At 38.7% G+C, this 25332-nt stretch overlaps 2 protein-coding genes across 2 annotated transcripts in view; one reads left to right on the top strand and one right to left on the bottom strand.

Annotated features, from left to right (window-relative positions):
* HSPA14 (heat shock protein family A (Hsp70) member 14) overlaps positions 1-1520 on the bottom strand; it is a 36475-nt gene extending 34955 nt beyond the window's left edge. Inside the window, exons 1-2 of the mRNA XM_058532456.1 lie at positions 1381-1520; positions 45-125 (exon numbers count right to left, since the gene is read on the bottom strand). Coding sequence (XP_058388439.1) covers positions 45-125; positions 1381-1437 — 138 coding nt within the window. The 5' untranslated portion in view covers positions 1438-1520. The remainder of the gene's footprint in view (positions 1-44; positions 126-1380) is intronic.
* Positions 1521-1877: 357 nt separating this feature from the next.
* Positions 1878-24411, top strand: CDNF (cerebral dopamine neurotrophic factor). Its single transcript, XM_058532455.1, has 4 exons — positions 1878-2030; positions 17668-17795; positions 18867-19008; positions 23773-24411. The coding sequence occupies exons 1-4, from the start codon at positions 1916-1918 to the stop codon at positions 23949-23951; spliced, it is 564 nt and encodes a 187-aa protein (XP_058388438.1). The 5' UTR covers positions 1878-1915; the 3' UTR covers positions 23952-24411.
* The last annotated feature ends 921 nt before the right edge of the window (positions 24412-25332 follow it).

Here is a 25332-nt window from a genome sequence, read left to right as displayed (position 1 = left end):
ATTTTTATTTTTTCAAACAACAAAAATGAGGGAAATAGTAGTACCTCTTCATTTTCTGAGTAAGCAACAACAGCTGGAGTAACTCTGTCACCTGCATCATTTGCAACCACATCAGCCCGGCCATCCTGGAGAAAAACACACAACTATATTAGTTCTTTGGAAACGAAATATATAGTTTTGTTAGACACGTTCAGACATATGCAGGCCAGTGCCACTTTGCCATATATGTGGAAACAAAAATCACTATATCAATATTTTAAACTTGTAGATTTAACAGCCCTTATTTACTTCCTAGATTTTACATAAGGCCAACATTTTTTTCATATATAAGGCCTCATTTTGCAATCTGCTCTGCATAGCCAATGACTGGAACAAACAGAATAACAACCTTTCTATACACAATAATAACATGTCTTATTACATTATCCTTTCTACTTCTCTTCCTTCCCCTATACAAATACATCTTTTTTTCCCTTTTTTACATATGACGTAGTAGCAATAATCCCTTCGGCTTTTCCTCAGAAATCATTTGCATTTAAACGTAAGACTAGCATCAGGAGTTCATCATTACTGTTCCTTCTGCCTCCCGATTGATGAGGGAAAACCCACAATTCCTTGTCAAGCTCTCTCATCTCCAGACACGCCAAGTCAGTGCAGCACGCACCATCAACTCGCTTCACACGCTTCCAGGGATCAACAGCTCCAGTTCCAGAGCGCGGCCACCCCGCCCATTCCCGGCAAACATCCAGAAACCTCCGGGCCTCCTGCGGCCACCGCGTCCCCCAGACCCTTCTGGCGTCCTACGGCTCTGACGTCCCCGGGACCGCCCCCTCCAGGCCTCCCGCGCCCACAACGTCCCCGAGACCCTCCGAGTCTCCTGCGGCCCTGCCGTCCCCGGGACCCGCCCCCCTCCAGGCCTCCCGCGCCCACAACGTCCTCGAGACCCTCTGAGTCTCCTGCGGCCCTGCCGTCCCCGGGACCCGCCCCCCTCCAGGCCTCCCGCGCCCACAACGTCCTCGAGACCCCCTGGGTCTCCTGCGGCCCTGCCATCCCCGGGACCGCCCCTCCGGGCCTCCCGCGCCCCCGTCGTTCGCCAGACCCTCCGGGCCTCCCGCGGCCCTGCCGTCCCCGGACCCCGCGCGCCCGCGTCGTCACCACCCTCCGCCGACACGCAGGGGGCTTTCTGGAGGGGCCGTGGGGAACGAGGTCGGGTCCGCCCAGCCCTTCACCTCGAAACTTCCCGCAGTGACGTCCCTCTGCGCGACGTCCCTAGGTCGGCGACACGCGTTCACAAGCCTGTAGGTGACCCAAGGACCGGGCGCACCACCCGGAGAACGGGTGGCCGACATCAGGCCCGTACCCCAGCCCCCATTCTCGCACCTTATAGACGGCCACACAGGCTGAGGTGCAGCCCAGGTGAACTCCGATGGCCGCCATGAGGCGGCAGAGACGGCGGCAGCAGGAACGAGGGAACCCCCAACAGCGACAGCTCCCAGCTTCGGCAGAGCCCCATCAGGCACCGCGAAGACCTCACGTTCCCGCCGCCCCCTGCGTCCGGTCACCGCCGCGGCCTCCCGCGTCGCCGCCAATCAGCGTGAAGGTCCCGCCTTTCCTCTCGAGCAGTCGGCGAATAGCTTTAGCGCGTCTCTCCCGGCCCCGCTGGAGCGGCGCAGCGCGTGAGGTAGTGCGCACGCGCGGGTCGGCGAGGGCCAGGACTGGGCTCCTTTGCCCTTGCCCCTTTCGTGAGAGCCAATGGAAAATCGGGGCTGAGTTGCGTCATTTGCCCTAGCAACTGGGGGCAGAGTCTTTCCAACCACGTGCTCCGCTTTCCTGCGTCCTAAAGCAGTCCCGGGCTATAGCTGCGCGGCTGTCGGGGGACGCAGGTGGCCGACGCGTTTGGGGCTGCTGGCTCAGAATGTGGTGCTCGAGCCCAGCCGCGATGGTGGCCTTTTGCGCCTGGCTTTGGGTCTGTCACCCGGTGCCAGCGCAGGGCCAGGAGGCCGGGGGGCAGCCGGGGGCCGACTGTGAAGGTGAGCGGCGTGAGACCTGCTTGCATGGCGGCGGCACCGCGCTGCAGCGCAGCTGTTGTGGGCTTTGGCTTCTCTTGGCGCTGGCTATAAATAGCATTTCACCTAGGAAACACGGGCCTTGTCCCTAGTTTCCGATCGCCTTCGCCCAAGCCTAGGCAAAAGTTCAAGACAGGCCCAGTGACACCTTGAGACCGCGTTCTGGTCTTGCTGTGACTACTAATTAAACTGCCGCAGTCAAAGCTGGTGGGTTTGGATTTGGATTCGATTTTGTGCAAACACATCTAGATTCAGACGACCCGGGCGCCAAACGGATTCTGCTGCTTCTAACCGGCGAGACTTGCCTCTCCATGCACAGGAGATGTCTTTCAAGTTCAAATTAATTGATAACTCTCCAGAGGAAAATAAGACATAACAAATTGTCTGCAATTGAGTTGGGTGGCTTAAATCAGAGGACATAACTAGCGTTTGTTAGGACTTTACAGAGAAAAGTTGCTTTACAAAGGAGTACATAAACTTAGAGGAGGAATGCAAAAGCATGATTCCTTTTCTGTTCACTATCTCGGCTGTGGACTTGCAGTCAGAACACGTGGGTCTAGCTCCAACCTCGCCCCTGGCTCTGAGGCCTTGCGGCACCGGTTCTTGCAAAATCAGCGTAATGAAACCTACTTCAGAGGGTTGTTAACAAGATCAAAGAAGATAATTAGATGTGCTAGCCCCTTCCTCCTGGACTGCTGTAGCACTTACCTCGATGTTTCATTCATTGAAATAATTAGTTTAATGTATATCCCTCTCACCCTTCTGTGAGCTTGCAAATCTGTCCTTATCAGAAAATTGTAAGGTTCACAATATATGGTGAATGAATGGACGAGGACAGATTGTACTATAAATAAAGCCTTCATAATTGGAGTCTAGTATTCTGTCAGCCCTGCAATAATTAAACTTTTCACCAGAAATTTAAAATATCGACATGATTTTATTTTTAAACCTTACATAGATATAGATATTTGTGCAGCTAAGTTATAACTTTGTTGAAAGATCTCTTATAACTGTGTCCTATACATTTAAAGCAGAATTTGTGAGGCGTAGACAATTGATTTGATAAGTCATCAGTAATTTAATTTCTAGAGCTTCTACCTAAAAACATTCCAGAAGAGCCAGAGCTTCTGGATTAATTAAATGTGAAGCTTATGCCATCTTTTCTGAATTTATTGCGGCAGATGGTGATTATTAACTTGCATGTCTGACTAACCTGGGTGTATATATCCATTTGTTAGATACAGAAGTTGTAGAATCACAGCGAAGGAAATACTAATTTTAGAATAAGAAGAACTAGATTCTAGATCTGGCTCTATTATTGCTTCTGAGCCTTTATCATTAGCTGCTTTATTTCCCCTCAATGTGTAAGATTAAAATGCTATATTATATATACTTTAGGGCAAAGATAAACAACCGATAGTCCATGAGCCACCTGGGACCTATTGATGAATTTTATTCAGTTCACAAAGTATTTTGAAAAACACTTAAATTAATTGGCTACCTTTTAATATTGGGAGACTTCATATTTAAAAAATTTTAAAAATTCAGGTTTCTGGTTTTTCTTGAAAAACCAGGTGACCTGTCAAGACTAGTCCATATGTCCATGTAGCTGGAATTGGCTGTGGCTGCTCCTTTTAGAAAGGACATATGTTCTCCAGGTTTTGGTGGTGGTTTTTCCTAGACGCGGATTGCGTTCCCCATTCATTTTACTTGCCTGGCCCCTGTGAATATTTAAGTTTCAGAGCCTTGCTTTAGGTCTTGTGAAGCTTACTGAAAAAAATGTAAACATTTCCAGATCTCTTTAAGAGGATTGCATTATGGGACTATTTAAAAAAAGCTTTTTAGTTTGAAACGATTATAGATTTGCTTATGGGACTATTTTTAATAAACAAAAACCCACAGCATAAATAAAAAGAGTTTGGTTATCTGGTTATAGTAAAAGACACATGCCAGGAGCTTTAGATTACAATTTGTTAGGTGATTTACAGTGAGATGATTCTCTTCATATTTCCATTCTTATCCTGACTTCTCTGTGGCATGGGACACCACTGACTTCTTTCTCTTTCAGAAACTTCCTTCTCGTGATGGCTGTGATACTGCCGCTTCTTGCTTTTGCTTCCTGTCTCTGTGCCCACTTGTTCATAGTATCTTTGTGGGCTTCTGATTTTCTAGCCATGGCTTCAATGTTAGAATTTTCCAGAGTTCTGTCCTCTGCACACTCCCCTCAGTCTACACACTCTTCTGTGCAATCAGAATCGACCTACCTATAGTCTGATTAATCCCAAATGTTTACATCCAATCCATTTCCTTGCTAGAGTCCTGGACCTTGCATCCAATTGGCTACTGAAGATCCTCACTTAGATATTCAACAGAGTCACAAACCAAAGTCATCTCCCCTGCTCGGTCCACCATACCTGTTATGCTTACGGTGTCAGTATCTACCTGGTCAGCTAGACTAGACTTTTCCTTCTCCCTGATCCCCTATGTCCGTCAATTACTGTGTCTGTTGATTCTACCTTCTGGTTGACTCTGCTCCTTTCTCCTTCCCCAGCTCCAATGCCTTGTTACGGACCTTCACCATTTTTACCTTCCTTACTGCCGCAACAGCATCCTTCCTGCCACCTTTCTTGCTCCTTTCTAGTCCCCTGGCAGGGTTATCATGTTACTCCCTTATTTAATATTTTTCAGTGGTCTCCCAGTTTCCTCCAGGTAGGTGCCTCCCCTTTGTTTTCCCACAGTATCTAGTACACTTCCTGTAGCATTTAGTGATTGTGTTGGTCTCCTCCATGTGTGCACTCCTTGAAAGTCAAGACTGTTTCTCTCACCACATCATCTCCAGCGGCTACCACAGTGCAGGGCGTATGGTAGGCACTCAATTTTGTTGAACAAATATATGCATATATGCCACGATAAGATTTTATGTAACTTTTACTGAGTCAAAAGTATATCTTTAAAAGTACAAGTTAGAATTCCCAACTCTCATCACCTAGGTAATATATTGGCAGAACAACAGTTCAGGTATAGAAATCACATGAAGGTATCTTGTGGGAATGGGGTAAGAGCTATGAGGCATTGCAGCACTGGGTGGCTTGTAAGAAGATGAGAATGAGAGGTCACTGGGAGACTAGTGATAGTTTCTGCTGACTTGGAGCATTGATCATTACAGTAGGTGTCTCCTTTGCACACTTGGTATATTTGCTAATTAAACAAAATACACGTTGGGAAATGTCTCATGTTTTACATTTTATCAGTAGCATTTAATACGGCTGATCAGCCAGTCCCTCCTTTTAACACTTTCTTCACTTGTCTTCTGGGAACACAATCAGTCTTCCTTCTCACCCTACCTCCCTGGCTGCTCCTTTCAGTCTTTTTCCGGTTCGTTCTCATATTCCCGAGTTCTAAACAATGAAGTTTTGCAAGAGTAAGACCTGAGACCATGTCTGTCCTCCACGTCTCCTTATTCTCTGGTCTCATCTCTTAAATACCATTCAAATGTTGATGACTTACAAATTTGTGTATGTAGACCTCACCCCTGAACTTCAGATTTATGTCTCCAGCTGCTTCTCACTGTTTCCAGCTGGATGTTGTATTAGTCAGGGTTCTCGAAAGAAAGAGAACCAATAGGAGAGAGAGCGAGAGGTTTATTTTAAGAAGTTGGTTCACCTGATCGTGGAGGCTGAGAAGTCCAAAATTGCAGTGGGGACTGGCAGGCTGGAGACCCAGGAGAGCTGATGATGCAGATGAACTGTGACAGTAGTCTGCTGAAGAATTCCCTCTTGCTTGAGGAGGCCAGTCTTTTGTTATATTCAGGACTTCAACTGACTAGGTGAGGCTTATCCACATTATGGAGGGCAATCTTCTTTACCCAGAATTCACTGATTTAAATGTTCATCCCATTCAAAAACACCCTTCAAGTGGACACATAAAATTAGTCATCACAGATGTCTAGAAGTATCTCAAACTTCACATGTCAAGACTGGATTCCTGCTGGTCTCCACAAACTTGCTTCTCCTGCAGTCTTCCCAGTTCAGCAAACAACAACTCCACTGTTCCAATTTCTCAGGCCAAAATCCTTGGAATCATCCTTCACTTCTCTTTCTCTCTCTCTGACATGCCACATCCAATCCATGAGCAAATTCTTTTGGCTCTTCCTTCAAAGTGTATCCAGAATCCAACCACTTCTCATCACCCCCAATGCTACCACCCTGGTCCAAGATATGCAGCTATTTTAAGAACCTTCAAACTGGTTTCCCTGCTTCCATTCTTGCTCTCCTGTTGTCTATTCTCCAGACAGCCTCCAGAAGTAGACTTTAAAGATAATGTCAGATGACTATACTCATTTGCTGAAAACCTGTAATGGCTTCCCTTCTCAGAGTAAGACCCATGGCCTCAGAGCCCTAGAGGACATGGCATGTTGCTGCCCATTCTACTTCATTTTCTACTCTCCTCCCTCTTGCTCACTCTACTTCCGCCACACTGGCTCCTTCACTGTCCTTGGACCCAGCAAGGACACTCCTACATCAGAGCCTTTGCACTGTTCTTCCCTCTGCCTGGAGAGTTCTTCCCAGGCAATCCACTTACGTTGTTCTCTCACTTCCTTAAGGTCTCTGCTCAAATACCACTTTATCCGAGAGGCCTTCCCTGATCACCCCATTTAGAAAAATACTATTACCTTGTCACCCCCTATCCCCCTTACCATGTTTATTTTTCTTCATAGCCACAAGATACTTGTATTTGTCACTAGAATGTAATCCTTGAGGATAAAGACTTTGTTTTCTTCATTGCTGAATCTCAAGAACCTAGAATACTGTCTGGCACTTACTAATTGCTCAATAAATATTTGTTAAAACTATGAATGGCTGGCTATTATAAGTGTTCTGTTCCTATTAATAGCATTAGAAGTGCTATTTAATATACTATAAATATAACTTTAAGCTCTTAAAGATGACATGACTGGCCATCCAGCTGAAAACAACTAAAAATACTGGCTAAAATAAAAAATGTAAAAATATTTTTAAGTATATGTGAGTAAGGCATACCCAGAGGCCAAAAACACAGTGAAATTGGGAAACAAAAGAGGTAAAAGGAGCCCCAAAGCTGGCTTTTGCCTTGAGGGTATTTGCTACCCAGGTGATCTGAATTTAGGTTTTCATGGCTTTGGTAAAGTGAAGAGAATGAAAACAAAGTCCAGGGTCTTTCCAAGTTAGGAGTGTAATAGTGGATCCTCCTCCCAATTAATTTGGAGCCCCAAAGAGCTAGACTTTTATTATAAAAGGTGGAACTGGAGATAATAACTCTACCATTATCTTTAGGGACTAATAGGAATTGTATTATTTGAACTTTTTACTGAGTAAAAGGGAAAACAAAAATGTCTCTCGATAACTCATAAACACAAGCCAGCCCACATATGGGTTGAAGTCCAAATTCACACTACCTGGATGGTCTGAAACATCTCAAACTGAGAATATAGTTTAAAGGAATTTCAAGCAGGCGTCAGCAGATGTCAGTCTTACCTACAGGAGGCAAGACTCAGTCCACAAAGAATTCCCACAGTTAAAGCTCTAAGAAATAAAGCTCACATTCACAAAAGTTACAAAGCCATGGAGAAGAAAGGCAACATAAGTGACAGCTAGTTGAGACAAGAGACAGAAGACGCATACCTGAAAAGGCTTCACGTATTGGAATTATCAGGCATGGAATATAAAATATGTTTATTATGTTTAAAGAAATAAAGGAAAGGAGTGAAAATATGAATAAAGAGCAAGAGGCTATTAAAAATGTACAACCATATTTGGAAAAGTACCAAAAAAGAAATTAATGGGATTAACAGCAGATTAGACAGAGTTGAGAAAAGAATTAGTGAGTTAGAAGACTGAAGATATATCACTGAGAGATTAAGACATAAAAAAAAATCGAAGAAAGGGACAATGAGGATAAAGAGAAAAATTCCAACATAGGTTAATTGGACTTCCGGAAAGAGAGGAGAGAAGGTATGGGTAGAGCAAAAGAGATGATAGCTCATTTTTCCAAACTGATGAAAGTCATCAGTCCACAGATTTACAAGTAAAAGAGATGATAGCTCATTTTTCCAAACTGATGAAAGTCATCAGTCCACAGATTTACAAGTTCAATATACTCCCATGAGTATAAATAAAAATATCTGATTAATATCTAATCACATCATAAGAAAATTGCAAAACACAAAGGAAAAAAAGAGAAAATCTTAAACACAGACAGAAAAAAAAGACAGATGACCTTCAAAGGAATGGCAATTAGATTGACAGATGATTCAACAATGAAAGGCCTCAAATCACATGACCAGTAGGTAGTAAAGCCAGGATTTGGACCCAGCGAGTCTGGCTTCAGAGCCCAAGCACTGAGTCCTTACCTATCCTGCCTCCTGAGTGTGGTGTTGGAAACTAATTTATTTAGGGCAACATTAAAAATAAAAATTGGAACACTGAAGAAGGATACAAATTATTCAAAAAATTCTGGCTATTCTTAGTCTTAACTCGTTATAATATGTATTATCTACTTAAGTAGAAATCTCCCCTAGTCCTGGTACTACCCACTAATCTTTTTTTTTTCCTCTCCAAAATTAAGCTGGAGCAGATAATGGAGGACTGACTTCTGTTCTAGAAGGTGTAGATGAAACTTGAAAATAATGTTCCTAGCCCACTGATAACTTCATAATTCTACAAACCTGATTTTAAACATTTTATCATTATATTTTTTAAAAAGTTGTAGCTTTTTTTCCTGCAGTTGCCATTATTATATTTTTCAAATGCCACTTTCTCCTTTTGGGTTCTGGCTAATAATTGCTTAATTGAACTATGATTTCACTTAAAAAATTTTAATTCAATTTTATTAATGTTGCCAAATATTTTATTGAGCATGTTGGGGGTTTTTGTGATAGTCAAAGATACTATGGTGAGTTTTTAAAATAAATTAGGAAATATTTCAAACATACAGAAAAATATTTATATGATATATATTTAGCATCCAGATTAAATGTTAATAGAATTAATTAATAGAATAGTTAATAGAATTCCACTTTATGAATGAAATACAGTTTATCTATTGTCTCTCTGAGGGGCAGTTAGGTTTTTTCCCCACTGCTACATAATTTTAAACAATGGTCCTCTAAATATTCCTACACATGTCTCCTTGAGCACGTGTGTGATGATTTCTCTCCGTCACAGAACAAGAATTGCTGAATCACAGGGTATGTACTTTTCAACTTAACGTTTTTCTATTGAACTGTGTTTTTCTTACGGATATTTAGGAATTCATTTATGCAGTTAAAAAATACATACTTAACACCTAATCTAGGTGCCTAGCTGGTGACAGAGCAGTGTGGCTGAAGTGGGAGAGATGACAGAAGCTGAGGTCTGAGAGGCAGTGGAGACCCAGGTCACCGAGGGCCTTGCAGGACATTGTGGAGACTTTGGATTATACTCTGAGTGATATGGCAAACCACAGGAAGGTTCTGAGCAGATGAAGTAGCATGATCTGACTTTCATTTAAAAAGAATCATGCTGGTTAGTATTTCAGGAACGTAGTGGGTCAGATTTGTAGCAATCTTCTGGCCAAGAAATACTAACAATGCAGGAGAAAATATAAAAACATCACCAAAGAGCTGACAAGAGAGAAAGTTTATGAGGCCAAAATTCAAGGGAAAGAAGCCAACCTGAGAGGTAAACTTAGCTCACAGTTATTTTACCCTGAGGACATTTGCCAGTCAGAGTAAAGACATTTTTGGTGTGAGGGGGACAAAAGTCAAAGCCCATGACTTGTTTTAAGTGGGGAGTCTGTCTACTAGGAAACTCGTCCCTGTTCATCTGGGATTCCCTAAAGGTTACTCCCTCAGAGTAAGGTTGAACAAGCAATAACCCTAACCCATCCCTACCCATAGAGACTATAAGAAAAACTTCCTTGACACTGAGCAAGATAGAAGAAAGAAAGAAATACATCTCTGAGAGGTTATGACCACAAGAAGTCTCTCACTTGTATTTGCAGCTAAAATTCACACCAGGGATCCAAAAAACATCAAGCTATCAATTTAGTTTAAAGCACTCCCCGGCTTAAGTAGTCCCTAGGCTTGGTAAATGCAAACACAAATATCCATTATGGAAATAAGTCACCTTCATCTTAGGCCTCAGATAATTGCCACAAATACATTTCAAGGACTATGAGTTTCACGCAGATGAAATAAGCAAGCTCACAAAGAAACAAGACACCATGAGCAAGAATCTATAGAGACCACAGAAAATAGAAACATACTTATGAAGAATTTAGATATGGGAATTATCAGACCATAAAACAATATGTTCAGTGTGTTTAAATATATAAAAGACAAGCTTGAAAATATCTGTAGGACATAGAAAACTATAAGAAATGACCTAGCAGATTTGAAAAAGAACCAAAGAGAACTTCTAGAAATAAAAAAAAATAATCAAAATTAAAAATTCAATGAATGGATTTAATAGTAGCATATAGAGAGCTGATGCTGGGATGAGTGAACTAGGACCTTACTCCTCAAAGTGTGGTCCTCATACTAGTAGTGTTGTCATCTTGTGATAGCTTGTTGGAAATGCACTTGGGCCCCACTCCAGACCTGCAAATCAGAATGTGAATTTTAATAAGTGATTTGTGTATACATTAAAGTTGATCTAGGATGGGGCCAGAGATTCTTTTTTTATAACAAACTCCCAGGTGATATTTACGCTGTTGGACCAAGAACCACAATCTGAATGAGAAGATATGTTAGAAGAATTACATGTAATGCAACACAGAGCAACAAAAGAATGGAAAATAATGAAGAGAGATTAAGGGACATGGAGAATAGAATGAGAAAATCTGACATATGTTTAATTGGAAAGAAAGAAGAAAGAGAATGGTGCAGAAGCAATGTTTGAAGAGACACTAGCTGAGAATTTGCCGGAACTGAAGAAAGACACTACTCCACAAATTAAAGAAGTCCAATAACAGATAAAAAGAAATGCACACCTAAGCATCATAGTGAAACTACAGAACACCAAAGACAAAAAAATAAAATAAATATGCTAGAGAAAAAAAAAAATCAATCACAGTTAGATTGACAACAGAATTCTCAATAAAAACAATGGAAGGCTGAAGGAAGTGAAATGGTCTCTTCACTGTGCTCAAAGAAAACAATTGCCAGTAAAAGAATAAGCATGAAAAAAGACTTTTGCAAAGAAAAACAAAAATCAAATTTTAAAATTAAAAGAATTAAAATTTTAAAAAATTTTAAAGAATCTCTTCAGGCAGAAGAAAGTGACTCTAGATGGGAAATCTGAGATTCAAGAAGGAACAATGAGCAAATGAAGTAATAAATATGTGGGTAAATCTTAAACACACATAACAAAAATAATAATGCCAAGTAATTAAAAAACCCAACTAAGATACAATTAAAATACTTGATAACAATAGCATAGGTCAGGAGAGGTAAATGTATTTCAAATGTTCTAAGGTCTTTGTATTGTTTGAGAGGGAAGTAAAGCTACTGATTAACTTTAGACATTGAGACATTGATAGATCAATCATTCTAGATTCATTGATAGACTAGGCAATATTATATTTATACTTATGTTTTAACTACCAAACTAGTAGAAGGACTAACAATAAATATAAAGCATGATTACATCACACCAATCCCAAATTAATACAGGGAAAAACACGAAATAATAAAGTAATCCAGAAATGTGAGGAAAATGAAAGACAAGAGAGACAGGACAAATAATATGTATGAGATAGGATGGTACATTTAAATCTAAATATATCAGTAGTTACATTAAATGTAAAAGTACTAAACACTCAAATTAAAAGACAAAGATTGTAAGGCTACATAAAAACATCCAACTATATACTTTTTACAAGAGATAGGTCTGAGGGAAAGAGTTAAATATTCCTCTTCCTTAGAAAGAAAACTATAATTAATACCCAAGACAGAAAAGAAAATTCAAGAGTTAGCCATACAAACATGTTCTTTAAAATTTGTAAATTCCAAAGGAATCAGTTAAAAGAGTTGAAAGTGAAAGTTTCGAGTTTGGGGGAGCTAGAGAAGGGGAGGCAGAGGACACTGTTTTTCACTACCAACCTTTTATAACTCATTGACTTTAAACTAGGTGGTGGTGGGGGCAGGGAGAAGGAGAGAGAAGAGACTTGGGAACCACAATAATAAAAATTATTTTAGAGTGCTTTTCTTAAAGAGGAGTGGAGAAATGGGATAATCTTTGATGGGAGGGTATGTATGATTGAGAGAGGTTATTGTTTTTAAGATGTGAGAAGTAACAGCATGTTGAAGGCTAATGGAAATGAAACAGGAGCGAGAGAGGTCAGAAGTGCAGGGGCTGGAGTTGATAGGATCTACTTAGTAAGTGGAAAGGTTGTCACAGTTCATTCATATAATTAAGGTAGAATATGCAGGTACAGGTGTGGTAGATGTGGTAGCAGAAGCAGGTGAGAGTTCTCTCCTGTTGCTTTTTTTTTCTTTCCCCTCAGAGAAATAAGAAGCAAGATCGTCTGGTAGGAGTGAGGATGGGGTGGAGGTGTTAGACAAGGTTTGACGGGAGACCAGCTGTGCAATAGTCATTTTGGGAGTGGGATATAGTGTGAGTGAGGTCAACGTAGTAGGATTGTTGGCCAGCCCTGATGGCTCACTTGAAATCAGTAGTCATGAATTTACAGTGAGCATGACTGTGTTATCCAGCCATGTTCAGGGACTATAGGTACAAAGTGGGTGGACAGTTGGTTTTAACCAGTATTAGGATTTTGCTGGATGAGTACAACAAAGGAGAGAGATGCAAGGGAGTTGAATGCGTATGCACAGCAATGATTGTAATGTTGAACCATGGAATCTAAGCTGGGTAAAGAAGCATGGTGAAAAGGTGAAAGAATTAATGGATTGTATGACCTGGTGGTGTCAGAGAATTGTTGGCACTGGGCTGTGAGAGGATGTGAGCTGGAAAGATATGAAGTGATGGACAGACAATGGGATGTTCCAATGGAGATAATAGTCATTGGTAATGACTGCACCTAAGGATATGACCATAGTGATTTTTCATGTATTCTGGATATTAATCCTTCATCCTTATGTAAGTTGTAAATATCTTCCTCCAGTCTGTGGCTTGTCTTATATTTTTTTTAATCTCTTGTTTTTAAATTTAATTATTTTATTGAGGTCACATTGGCTTATAACACTGTAATTTCAGGTGTACATTATTATATATCAGTTTCTGTATAGACTGCATCCTGCTCACCACCAATAGTCTAGTTTTTGTTCATCACCATGCATATGTGCCCCTTTACCCCTTTCACCCTCCCCACACTCCCTTCCCCTCTGCTAACCACTAATCTGTTCTCCTTATCCATGTGTTTGTTTATCTTCCACATATGAGTGAAATCACACGGTGTTTGTCTTTCTCTGTCTGGCTTATTTCACTTAGCATAATACCCTCGAGGTCCATCCATTTTGTTACAAATGGCACAATTTTTTCCTTTTTTACAGCTTAGCAGTATTCCATTGTATATATATATGCCACATCTTCTTCATCCATTAATCCATTGATGGGCACTTCCACGTCTTGGCTATTGTGAATAATGCTGCGATGAACACAGGGATGCATAGATCTCTTTGAAGTGTTGATTTCACATTCTCTGGATAAATACCCAGTAGTGGGATAGCTGGTGCATATGGTATTCCTATTTTTAATTTTGTGAGAAATCTCCATAGTATTTTCCAAAGTGGCTGCACCAGTTTGCATTCCTAGCGGCAGTGTATGAGGGTTCCCTTTTCTCCATATCGGGTCCAAAATTTATTTTTCGTCTTGTTAATCATAGCCATTCTGATGGGTGTAAGGTGATATCTCACTGTAGTTTTGATTTGCATTTGCATTTCCCTAATAATTAGTGATGTTGAACATCTCTTCATGTGCCTGTTGGCCATCTGTATATCTTCTTTGGAAAAATGTCTGTTCATATCCTCTGCCCATTTTTTGATCAGGTTGTTTGTTTTTTTGTTGTTGAGTTGTATGGGTTCTTTATATGTTTTGGTAATTAACCCCTTGTTGGATATATGATTTGCAAATATTTTCTTCCAGTTGGTGGGTTGTCTTTTTGCTTTGTTCATGGTTTCCTTTGCCTTTTGTCTTATCTTTTGTTTATGATTTACTTTGCATTACAAAAGTGGTTGATTTTGATCAAATTATGATCTGTGTTTTCTTATCCTCTTTAAGAAATCCTTTTCTATCCTGATGTCATGAAGATACTTTCCTATGTTTTCTCCTAAAAGTTTTGTAGTGATGCTCTTCCCATATAAGTCTTTATTCACCTGGGATTCATGTTTGTGTGTAGTTTTGGGTAGAGATCTAAGTTTATCTTTTTCCATGGTAAGTTGTCCTAATACCATTTATTGACTAATCCATTTTTTCTTCACTGATTTTTAGCATCACTTCTGTCCTATACTAAGCTTCTCTAGACTTGTGGATTTGTTTCTAGACTCACTATTTTGTTCCATTGGTTTGTCTATTTCTGTGCTGGTCTTACAGTGCTTTAAATGCTGTAGGTTTAGAAGAAAGCCTTGATATCTGATATGGTCTACTCCCCAAACTCCTGCTTTTTCTTCTTCAAACATTTCTTGGCTTTCACTTGCTCTTGTTTTCTCATATGTATTTTTGGATCAGCTTGTCAAATCCATAAAAATCCTATTGGGATTTTGATTGGAATAACAATGAGTTTATAGATGTACTTAAAAATAATTATCATCCATAATATTGAATCTTCCCATCCGTGAACATGGCTTATCTTCCCATTTCTTAGGTCTACTTTTAAGTCTTTTGATAAAGTTTTATAAATTTTTCCTTCAAAGTCTTGATATATTTCATTAAATTTATTCCTAATTACCTTAGAATTTTGTCACTATTGTAAATTATATCTTATTTTAAATTTGCAGTTTTCTCATTGTTTCTTCTTATATTAATCTTCTATTCAGCAATTTTGCATAATGCTGTTACTATTAAAAATGTTTTTTTGACTCTTGGATTTTCTACCTAGACTACCTTATAATCTGCAAGTAATGGCAATTTTGCTTTTTCCTTTGTAATAGACATCTTTTTCTCTAACTAAGACATCCAGTCTAGTGTCCAATTCAAGTGGTGATAAAGGATGGCTTTATTGTTAAGTAGGATATTTGCTGTAGGGCTTTGGTAGGTATCCTTTATCAAGTTAATCAAGTTCCCTTCTATTTCTAGTTTGCTAATTGTCTGTATATGTATGTTTGCTTTAATCATGAACAGAAATTAGATTTTATCAAATACTTATACATCTATTGAGATGACCATATAATAAATTACATTAATAGATTTTCTAATTCTAAACCATCTTGGCAACTGATGTGATTCTTACTTGGTTAAGATGTTTTTAAATGTGCATTCTATTTTCAAAAGTGAAATTGGCCAATAATTTTTGTCTCATATTATCCTTGCCTGATTTTGATATCAAGGTTTGGCTAATCTCATTAAAAGCTAGGGACATTTCTTTTCTTTTCTTTTCTTTCCTAATCTTTTCTCTGTGACAGTTTATCTAAGACAGTTTTGGTAAGTTGGCCCTTTTTTCTCCAGCAGATTTTTAATTATTGCTTCAATATTTTAGGTTAATAAAAATACGTATCAGATGAAACAACCAAAATATTTGGACGTAGCCACCCATGGAAGCACTAAATAAAGAGGAATGTGGATAGGTCTAACATTTTTCATATAGGCCCCGGAAAAAAATTTACATTTTAAATTTACATGTATACATGACACTTTGATAAAAAATGTAAATTATGAAACATTGTTAATAAACAGGAAGACAGAACTACAGAGAGGTTAGAGACTTTAAAAATCATAAGAAAACACTATAAAAAACTTTATTTCAATATGTACTGAGGTCAAACTTGTGAATAGTGTTCACATGTTTAATGCCCTTATTAACTTTTGGTCTGTTTGAGCAAATAGTTGCTAAGAGGGTGTTAAACCATCCTTGTTGTGAATTTTTCAATTTCTTCTTATAATTCTATCATGACTTCTTATATTATTAGGTTTTGTTATTGGCAGTACACTAGTTCAATTTTTCTTTTTGTATTTCTAGTAAATGGTTCATTTTATGATTAGTAGTGACTTCTGTTATCCCCAGTAATGCTTTATATAGCTAAACCAGATTTTGGTTAGCATTTTCCTGGCCTATCTTTTCATTTTTAAATCTCTTAATTTTGTTGTTGTTTGTTTTTTCAACCCTTTTCCGTAGCTTCATACTTTTTATGTGACTCTTGTAAATAGCATGTTGGATTTTTAATAGTCCTAATCTGAAAAATCCTGTTAATATAACTGCAAGTTTAATACATTTATGCATATTATAATTAATGATATATTTGGATTTATTTCTCCCACTTAAATTTGTGGGTTTTAAAAAAATCTTATTCGGCCTGGCCCCATGGCCAAATGGTTAAAGTTCTGCATGCTCCCCTTTGGTGGCCTGTGTTCACAGGTTCGGATCGTGGGCGCGTACATACTCCACTTACCAGCCATGCTGTGGCGGTGTCCCACATACAAAGTAGAGGAAGACTGGCACAGATGTTAGGTCAGGGCTAATCTTCCTCAGCAAAAAAATCTTATTGTGCTTTTTCTTTTTCTTTTTTTCTCTTGCCTGCCTTCTAGTGGACTGATAATGTTTTAAAAATCCCTCCCCCTACCCTGCATCAATACTTATCTAGAAGTAGTCCAATTATATTTTTTAGTTTTACCCTTACATTTTTAACATGCTTAATTGGCTAAAAATTAATATGACTTAACAATAATGTTTCTCTACCCTCCTCTATGATGATTAAGGATCTTGGGAAGTGTAACTTGAATTCTCCTTTATTTCCCATCTTATGTGTTAGGATTGTCTTGATTTGGGTTTTACCTTATGTTTATACTCCTACATGTTCATTATTATTGTTTATATGGTTCATTTTTATTTAGATGTTTCTCCCACTTGCTATTTTCTTTTCTCATCATTACTTCTTACAACCCGATCCTCTTTTCCAGATTTTGTCTCCTTTCTGAAGTTCATCCTTTAGTAGTTCTTCTATAGTGCTTTGTATATAGGAAATAATCAATAAATGCTTATTCATTGAATAAATTAACCAAATAAGCATAGTTTAAACTACTTTAGATGTCCAGTTTGTGTATTAGAGTGATTTACAGATCTTGTCTCATTTACCAGACAGATAGATAAGACACTTGATTATTGAGACATGGGGGGACAGAGCTGATCACTTTTAATCAATACCAAGAATCAAGAGGAAGGGAAGAGAGAACCAAGGGCCTAAGCACCTTGCTCTCTTCCTTCCTATGTTTCCCTATGTTCCAAAGATTGATTGATTCAATAAGCTTGTATTATTCAAGGCCCTAATAGCCTGAAACTATTCTTTTTTATAATTTGTATCTGTTGTCACAATTTGTTGAATCATACTTTTTTATTTGGTGAGTGGGACATATATATAGGTGTGGAGGTGGTTATATTGTACATAAATACATAATTTCTTTGTTCCTTCTAGTATGTAAAGAATTCCTGAACCGATTCTATAACTCCTTGATAGGCAGAGGAGTCAACTTTTCTCTGGACACCATAGAAAAAGAATTGATCAACTTTTGTTTGGATGTCAAAGGAAAAGAAAACCGCCTGGTATGGTAAAATTTCACCTTTCATTTTTCCCTTATGCTTGAAGAAAACTGCTAATAGTTTTGTTTCTCATCTTGGACTTAATGTTCTCCTGTTTAGATGCTTGCCTGAAGCATGTTCATTGTAGATAGCAAGCAGAAATTGATCTTTCAGTGAAATGTAGTCATATGTATTTTCATCTAGAATATTTCTGGTTTCATTTTGCTTTCTAAAGAAACCACAGGCAACCCATTCTATGTTTTCTTAAATGAAATTAGACAATTGAATTCCTAATGAGAATTTACTGTCTTAAGAGTGGGTAGACTTCATTTCTTACCAAGACAATTGGTTACACTTATCAAAACATTTCATATCATTATTTACATATAACTAATGAAGTATTTGTATTTTCTTGTAATGGTGTTTCATGGGTATACACAGATAACTTGTTTCCATATACCATTTTGCATCACTAAAGACAATTTTAGGCAAATTCATTTTGCCTAAAATTGTCATGTTCAATTTGCTGGTTAAATATGCATTGTTGACTGTGCACCACTGACACATTGAAAAACTCTTGGCATTTATTTGCACCATTAAATTTTATATTTTTAATTGTAAAATGCTTAAGTCAGGTAGCTTGAAAGGCAGTATTGCATGATGGAAAAGGCTATGGACTCTAGAACCAAAATGCTAGATTTTTGAATTCAGTCTCCTGTACTTGCTAGCTGGGTGACCTCCAGTTGGCTTGGGTGTAAAATGGGGATAATAATAGCACGTACTTCACAGGATTGGTGTGAGAATTAAGTAAGTTCATACATTTAAAACCCCGAGAGCAGCGCCTGGCACAGAGAAAACACTTAGCAAGTGTTAGCTCTTATCATTAGTCTTGGAGCATTATGTGAATTGTAGGGCACTTCTAATTAGGATGATCATGGGAATGGGGTCATTCATTTTCTGGTGTCTTAGCTAGCAGGGGTTAAAATTTAATAGCTGGGCCATGAATACTAGGTTAACTTCTTTCTCATTTCTCATAACTACATTACGTGCTTTTTTCAGTGTCTGGGACGCTAAATTCTCTTCATTCTCCTTCAGTGCTATTACCTAGGAGCAACGAAAGATGCACCCACCAAGATCCTAAGTGAGGTCACTCGCCCAATGAGTGTGCATATGCCTGCAATGAAAATTTGTGAGAAACTGAAGAAGATGGACAGCCAGATCTGTGAGCTGAAATATGGTATAACGGAGTCCAATGTTTTTCCCCAAAATGTCCAAAGTATTGCCAATTCCCTAAACATAGGGCCATTTTTCTAAAAGGTCAGTGTTAGGAGGAAAGGAATTCTCCACTCGCCAATAGGTTGCTAGGATGCTGAATGGTGAGTGCCATCTGAGCTTCTTTGGGGGAAGAGAAATGAATACTGGCACAATCAGCATTAGGTAAAACTGCCAATCCAAATAGCAAAGTTTAAACTCTTAAATCACCAAGGCAATGGCGACTACATATGTCAACGAAAAACTCAAAATATCAACTGAGCAGCTACTCACGGTGATTTAGCTTTTGGCAACCTATTAACACAAAAGTTGCAGCTATTCAAAGGTGATGTAAGGACTTTGAAGTTTTAAATGTGACCATATCTTTTTTCCTAGATTTGTCTATCATTCTGCCAGCTTTAAATTTTAGGAAATAGGTTATTCACATCAAATCAGGTTTTGCCTGATGAAATAGCCATATCGAGGGTGCCTAAAATAAACAGCAAGGAAAGGAAGGAGATGTCCTATTTAAAACATTATCCTTGGCCTTATAAATTTTACATACATAGATCTATTCTTATACTGAGAATTTGTATCTGGGCCAGACTTTGGGGTAGATTGATTAGGTATAAAAAAAGGCTGGGGGATTCCTCCTTAAGCCTATCCTTAACACCTGAAATTCCACCAGTAGAGACCCATTTCTTTTGCTTAAGTCATTATTTTATGTTACATAACCAGTGTAGGATTGTAAACTACCTAAGTAATTAGCACCCAACTCTGAATTATTTTAGTCTTATTTTCCAACATAGCTGTGTAATATACCTATGCACCATAGCCAAGTAGTTGGCTTCAAATAGGTTTAAGGTTGGAAGATACCAAAGACAATCTGTTTCTCCGAGGGCAATTTGCCGAGGGCAAACTTCCAGAGTGTGATTATGGGGCAGGCATCTCTTTTTATTAGCTTCCAAGTAATGAAGTAGAGGCAGGAATCACAGTCCATATAAACAATATTCACAAAAGGGACAAACCTACTGATTCTTTCATTCAACAAATTTATTTTGAGTAACTTCTGCTATGTGTAAAGGATCTTACTGGACTCCTTGAATAATAAAAAAAATTAACCAGATAGTATTGAGAAAAAATGAATCCTTACTAATGTTTTGGTAATGCTGGCCACTAGAGGCCCCTGGGGAGCCATGAACTAGATTTAATCTTGGTGTTCACCTTTTCCTTGTAGTTCTAAGGTGTCATAGAGGTTTTCCTCTTTTTAAAATTAATGCCAGATGCCAATTAATCTCTAGAAAAACTCAAAGAAACTACTGACACTTGCAAGAAAGTGTTTTTCTCCTTCAACTATTTATCTTGACTAGAACGCTAGTTCTAAATTCTTCTTCCCAGCTTGTTGTCAGGAAAGATGAGATTGAACAGGGGCCTTTGAGCTGTGGGATATTAATAATTTGGGCTGTAGAAGCTTCTACTTTTAAAGATATTCTGTCAAGTCAGCCATGAAATTAACAAACAAAATAAGTGTAGAGTTGGATTATGTTTTCAATTAGGAAGGTGTCATTTGGTTTTTGACCTGAAAGCATGTTTTTGCTTGGTGTGTTTTTTAAAAGAATGGGATCACTATAAAAATGTATGGTTCTCTGGAGCACAGAGTGTAGCTGACCCTCAAAATTTAAAATTCAACTTTTACTTATTTCTTTCCAGCTTTATTGAGATATAATTGACAAATAACATTGTGTAAGTTTAAAGTGTACAATGTGTTGATTTGATACACTTATATATCGCAAAATAACACCATAGTGTTAGCTAACACCTCCATCCCATCACATAATTACCATTTCTTTTTTGTGATGAGAACATTTAAGATCTACTCTCTTAGAAACTTTCAAGCATATAATACAATATTATTAACCATAATCACTATGCTGCACATTAGATCCCCAGAACATATTCATCTTACAACTGGAGGTTTATACCCTTCTGCCAACATCTCCCATTTCCTCCACCCCCCAGTCCCTGGCAACTGCCACTCTGCTCTTTGTTTCTGAGTTCAGCTTTTTTTGAGTCTATGTATAAGTGATATCATACAGTATTTGTCTTTCTCTGTCTGACTTATATCACTTAGCATAATACCCTCGAGGGTCCATCCATGTTGTTGCAAGTGGCAGGATTTCCTTCTTTCTCATGGCTGAATAATACTCCATTGTGTATATATACCACATCTTCTTCATCCATTCATTTGTTGACGGACACTTAGGTTATTTCCATATCCTCGCTATTGTGAATAACGCTGCAGTGAACATGGGAGTGCAGATATCTCTTCAATATCTTGTTTTCATTTCCTTTGGATATATACCCAGAAGTGGGGTTGCTGGATCATATGGTAGTTCTATTTTTAATTTTTAAAAGAACTTCCACACTGTTTTCCATACTGGCGGTTCCAATTTACATTCCCACCAAAAGTGTTCAAGGGTTCTCTTTTCTCCACATCATCTCCAACACTTATCTCTTGTGTTTTTGATGATAGCCTTTCTAACAAGCATAAAGTGATATCTCATTGTAGTTTTGATTTGTAATTCCCTGATGATTACTGATGTTGAGCACCTTTTCATGTACCTGTTGACCATTTGTATGTCTTCTTTGGAAAAATGTCTATTCAGGTCCTCTGCCCATTTTTTAATCAGATTGGGTGTTTTTTGCTATTAAGTTGTATGAGTTCTTCATATATTTTAGATATTAGCCCCTTATCAGATATAAGGTTTGAAAATATTTTCTCCCATTCCATAAGTTGCACTTCATTTTGTCCATGGCTTCTTTTGCTTTACAAAAGCTTTTTAGTTTGATATAGTCCCACTTCTTAATTTTTGTTTTGTTACTTGTACTTTTGGTGTCATAGCCAAAAAATCATTGCCAAGACTAATGTTAAGGAGCTTTATTCCTATGTTTTCTCCTGAGATTTTTACAATTTCAGGTCTTATGTTTAACTCATTAATCCATTTTGAGTTAATTTTTGTGAGTGGTGGTAAGATAGGGGTGCAGTTTCATTCTTCTGCATGTGGTTATCCAGTTTTCCAAACACCATTTATTGAAGATACTATTCTTTCCCCATTGAGCATTCTTGGCTTCTTTGTCAAATATTAGTTGACAATATATGCAAGGATTTATTTTTGGGCTCTCAATTCTGTTTCATTGGTCTACATGTCTGTTTTTATGCCTATACCACACTGTTTTGGTTACTATAGCTTTGTAATATAGTTTCAAATCAGGAAGTATGATGCTTCTATCTTTGTTGGCTTTTACTATTTGGGGTCTTTTGTGGGTCCATACTAATTGAGATTTTCTATTTTTGTGAAAAATGCTATTGAAACTTTGATAGAGATTTCATTGAATCCGTAGATGGCTTTGGGTAGTGTGGACATTTAAACAATATTAATTCTTCTGATCCATGAACATGGGATATCTTTCCATTTGTGTCCTCTTCAATTTCTTTCATCAAAGTCTTGTAGTTTTTAGTGTACAGATCTTTCACCTCCTTGGCTAAATTTATTCCTAAATATAAAACCCAACTTTTAAATTAGAGCACACTTACTGCAAATTTTTGATAAGTCACTTGACAATGATGTTAGGTTGTTAAAAGGTTTTTAAATGCTATGCTCTATTATGCAGGGAAAAACAGGGAAAAGACCCTTCAAGAGAAGTCAAGCTGAAAAAGTCTTGGGCTGCCACCAATTGTTTGATAAATAAACTTAATGTATCCATGTTCAAACACACACCTGGCCATGGGGGAGGTGAAGGAGACTTCCCTTTGAAAGAGGAAAATTGCCCCTTTCTGATAGAGAAATTACAATCATGATAATATTATAGATGAGCTTAATTTTTTTTCTATTTTTGGGGCTTGTCAATAGAGAAGTATCTGAGTTCTTGACATTCTCTGCTGATAATCTGTAAACAGGGAAAGAGGAGTCTTGTTAGAGGAGTTAGATGTTGGTGACAGGTATTATTGGCAAGAATGTTAGGAGCCAGATTGGCTGGCACTGAAGCCTCAGCATTAGAGAAATAGGTGTCCCCCAAAGGACTGTAAATGAATCCCAGCAAGTGTGTGTGTGTTGGGGGGGGGGTGGGTTGGGGTGAGGAGGAGCAGAAATCAGGTGAGTTTAAGCAGAGATCCAAAGCAATTAAGGATCAGGGAGAATGCTCCTAATTCTATTCAGGTGTTTGAGTTTCTTTCAATTTGTGTTTAAAAACTCAATAGTGCTTTGTAATATGTATGCTCATCTGTTTCACCGCAGACATGTCTCTGTATAAAAAGTGAACCATAACTTTCTGGTTAATTACCATCCATGGCTTTCAGCTGGCCACACACAAGGCCATTCCAAGGCATTGCCTTTTATAAATTCCCTTCTTTTTACCTTAGGAGTAGCAATTAGGAAGCAGTGCTGTTCATAATAGGAATGCTGATCTTGAGAAGCCCTGGAGTGGTGGCAAGCACTGCAAAGCTACACAGGCCACTGTTCTGAAGCAAGTACAATTCCATGGAGAGAAAGTCTGATAGAACACAGATTCTCCAATAGCTTTGTATGGAATACATTTTCCTTAGGTATGTCTTGGTTTTCATAGAAATTGGAACTGTTCCCTACTTTGGATCGTAGGGTAATCAGCACCAAGATAAGTAAGACCATTTGCCTCTCTATGTGTTTCATGCTTATTTTTGTTTTTTAAAAATCATGCTTTCCTTGTCATTTAGAAAAGGAACTGGACTTGGCATCAGTGGACCTGTCGAAGCTGAGAGTAGCAGAGCTGAAACAGATACTGCACGGCTGGGGAGAAGAGTGCAGGGCCTGCGCGGAAAAAATTGACTATGTGAATCTGATCAAAGAACTGGCACCCAAGTATGCAGAGATGCACCCCAAAACAGAACTCTGACCCTCAGAGGCCGGTGCACCACTGAATGTAATTTGAGACCAAACGGCTCTCTAGGATATGGACGTGTTGGTTAATAGTAACCAGGAGTTGCACTGTATATGGTCTCATACTTTTTGTTTTCCTGTTACACCTCAGAATTGGTTATTTGGGTTTATAAGTAAAACTGTTAATATTAGTGGTATCTTACATTTACAATCTACCAAAATCTAAAAGTGCCTTTCTCGTAATTTTCTTGTAAGGACTGTGTAAATTATCATTGCCTGTCTCCTAAAATTGGGAAAAAAGAACTACTGAAAAACTGATGGAGTAAATTGATTCTAAGAAGGAAGAGAGTGCTCAGAGGCCCTTTCTCTGCACTAATTTTTAATTAAATATATTGGATTAGGGCAAAAGAAACAATATTTAGCTTATCTAACTCCCAGCTTGAACCCGAAATAATAACCTGGCATAATCAAAAGTTTTTTAATTAGTAAATTTTGTATTTTGTGTGTGTGCGTGTGTGAGGAAGATTAGCCCTGTGCTAATATAACACCTGTTGCTAATCCTCCTCTTTTTGCTGAGGAAGATTGGCCCTGGGCTAACATCTGTGCCCATCTTCCTCTACTTTATATGGGACGCCTGCCCCTGGCCATGGACATGGAGTGCACGAACTTAACCACCATGCCACCCAGCCAGCCCCTAAACTTTGTATTTTTAACTGCAGATCTCTCTACTTTCTAGCTGTCTTTGGTGTCAGAAATGGAAGGGCAGGAGGCACTACATGAAATTAGTGTTTCCCATATGAAGAAAAGCTATTTAAAACATGTATAAACCTACTTAAAGAAAATAGATCAAGAATCCACATAGAGCCAGCCCTGATGGCCTAGTGACTAAAGTTTGGCACGCTCCACTTCAGCAACCTGGTTTGGTTCCCAGGCACAGAACCACACCACCCGTCTGTCAGTTGCCATGCTGTGGGGGTGGCTCACACAGAAGAACTAGAAGGACCTGTAACTAGAATATACCACTGTGTAATGAGGCTTTGGGGAGGGGGAAAAAAAAAGGAGAAGACTGGCAACAGATGTTAGCTCAGGACGAATCTTTCCCAGCAAAAAAAAAAACAAAAAGATTCCACATAAGCGTGGCCCAATGTTTTAGCAAATCGTATCAACGTTCACACTGTTAACTGAACCAAGCTCAAGGTCTTCAGCCCTCCTTCCTATTACATAGTAGACAAGCTGTTGATACAGGATTAAAACCTATTAAGAGCACCTGCAGGCAACATGGAGCTATATGGTTCTTAATGCTATTTTATCAGCTTTAAATTGTAAAATCATTTTTGGGTCCATTTTCTGGCCACATAAAAATAAGAAACCCACTGTAGAAGTGGCTGCCTCTGCGT

The sequence above is a fragment of the Diceros bicornis genome, chromosome 36 (assembly GCF_020826845.1).
Source record: "Diceros bicornis minor isolate mBicDic1 chromosome 36, mDicBic1.mat.cur, whole genome shotgun sequence".
Lineage (NCBI taxonomy): Eukaryota > Metazoa > Chordata > Mammalia > Perissodactyla > Rhinocerotidae > Diceros > Diceros bicornis.
The sequence above is the reverse complement of the archived record's forward strand: the minus strand, read 5'-3'. Positions and strand labels throughout refer to the sequence as shown.

Excerpts from the sequence above, each read along its gene's own strand:
- CDNF (XM_058532455.1), top strand. The coding sequence starts at position 1,916 with ATGTGGTGCTCGAGCCCAGCCGCGATGGTGGCCTTTTGCGCCTGGCTT. Across the intron at positions 17,796-18,866 it reads AAGGAAAAGAAAACCGCCTG|TGCTATTACCTAGGAGCAAC; the intron begins GTATGGTAAAAT and ends ATTCTCCTTCAG. Across the intron at positions 19,009-23,772 it reads GATCTGTGAGCTGAAATATG|AAAAGGAACTGGACTTGGCA; the intron begins GTATAACGGAGT and ends CTTGTCATTTAG.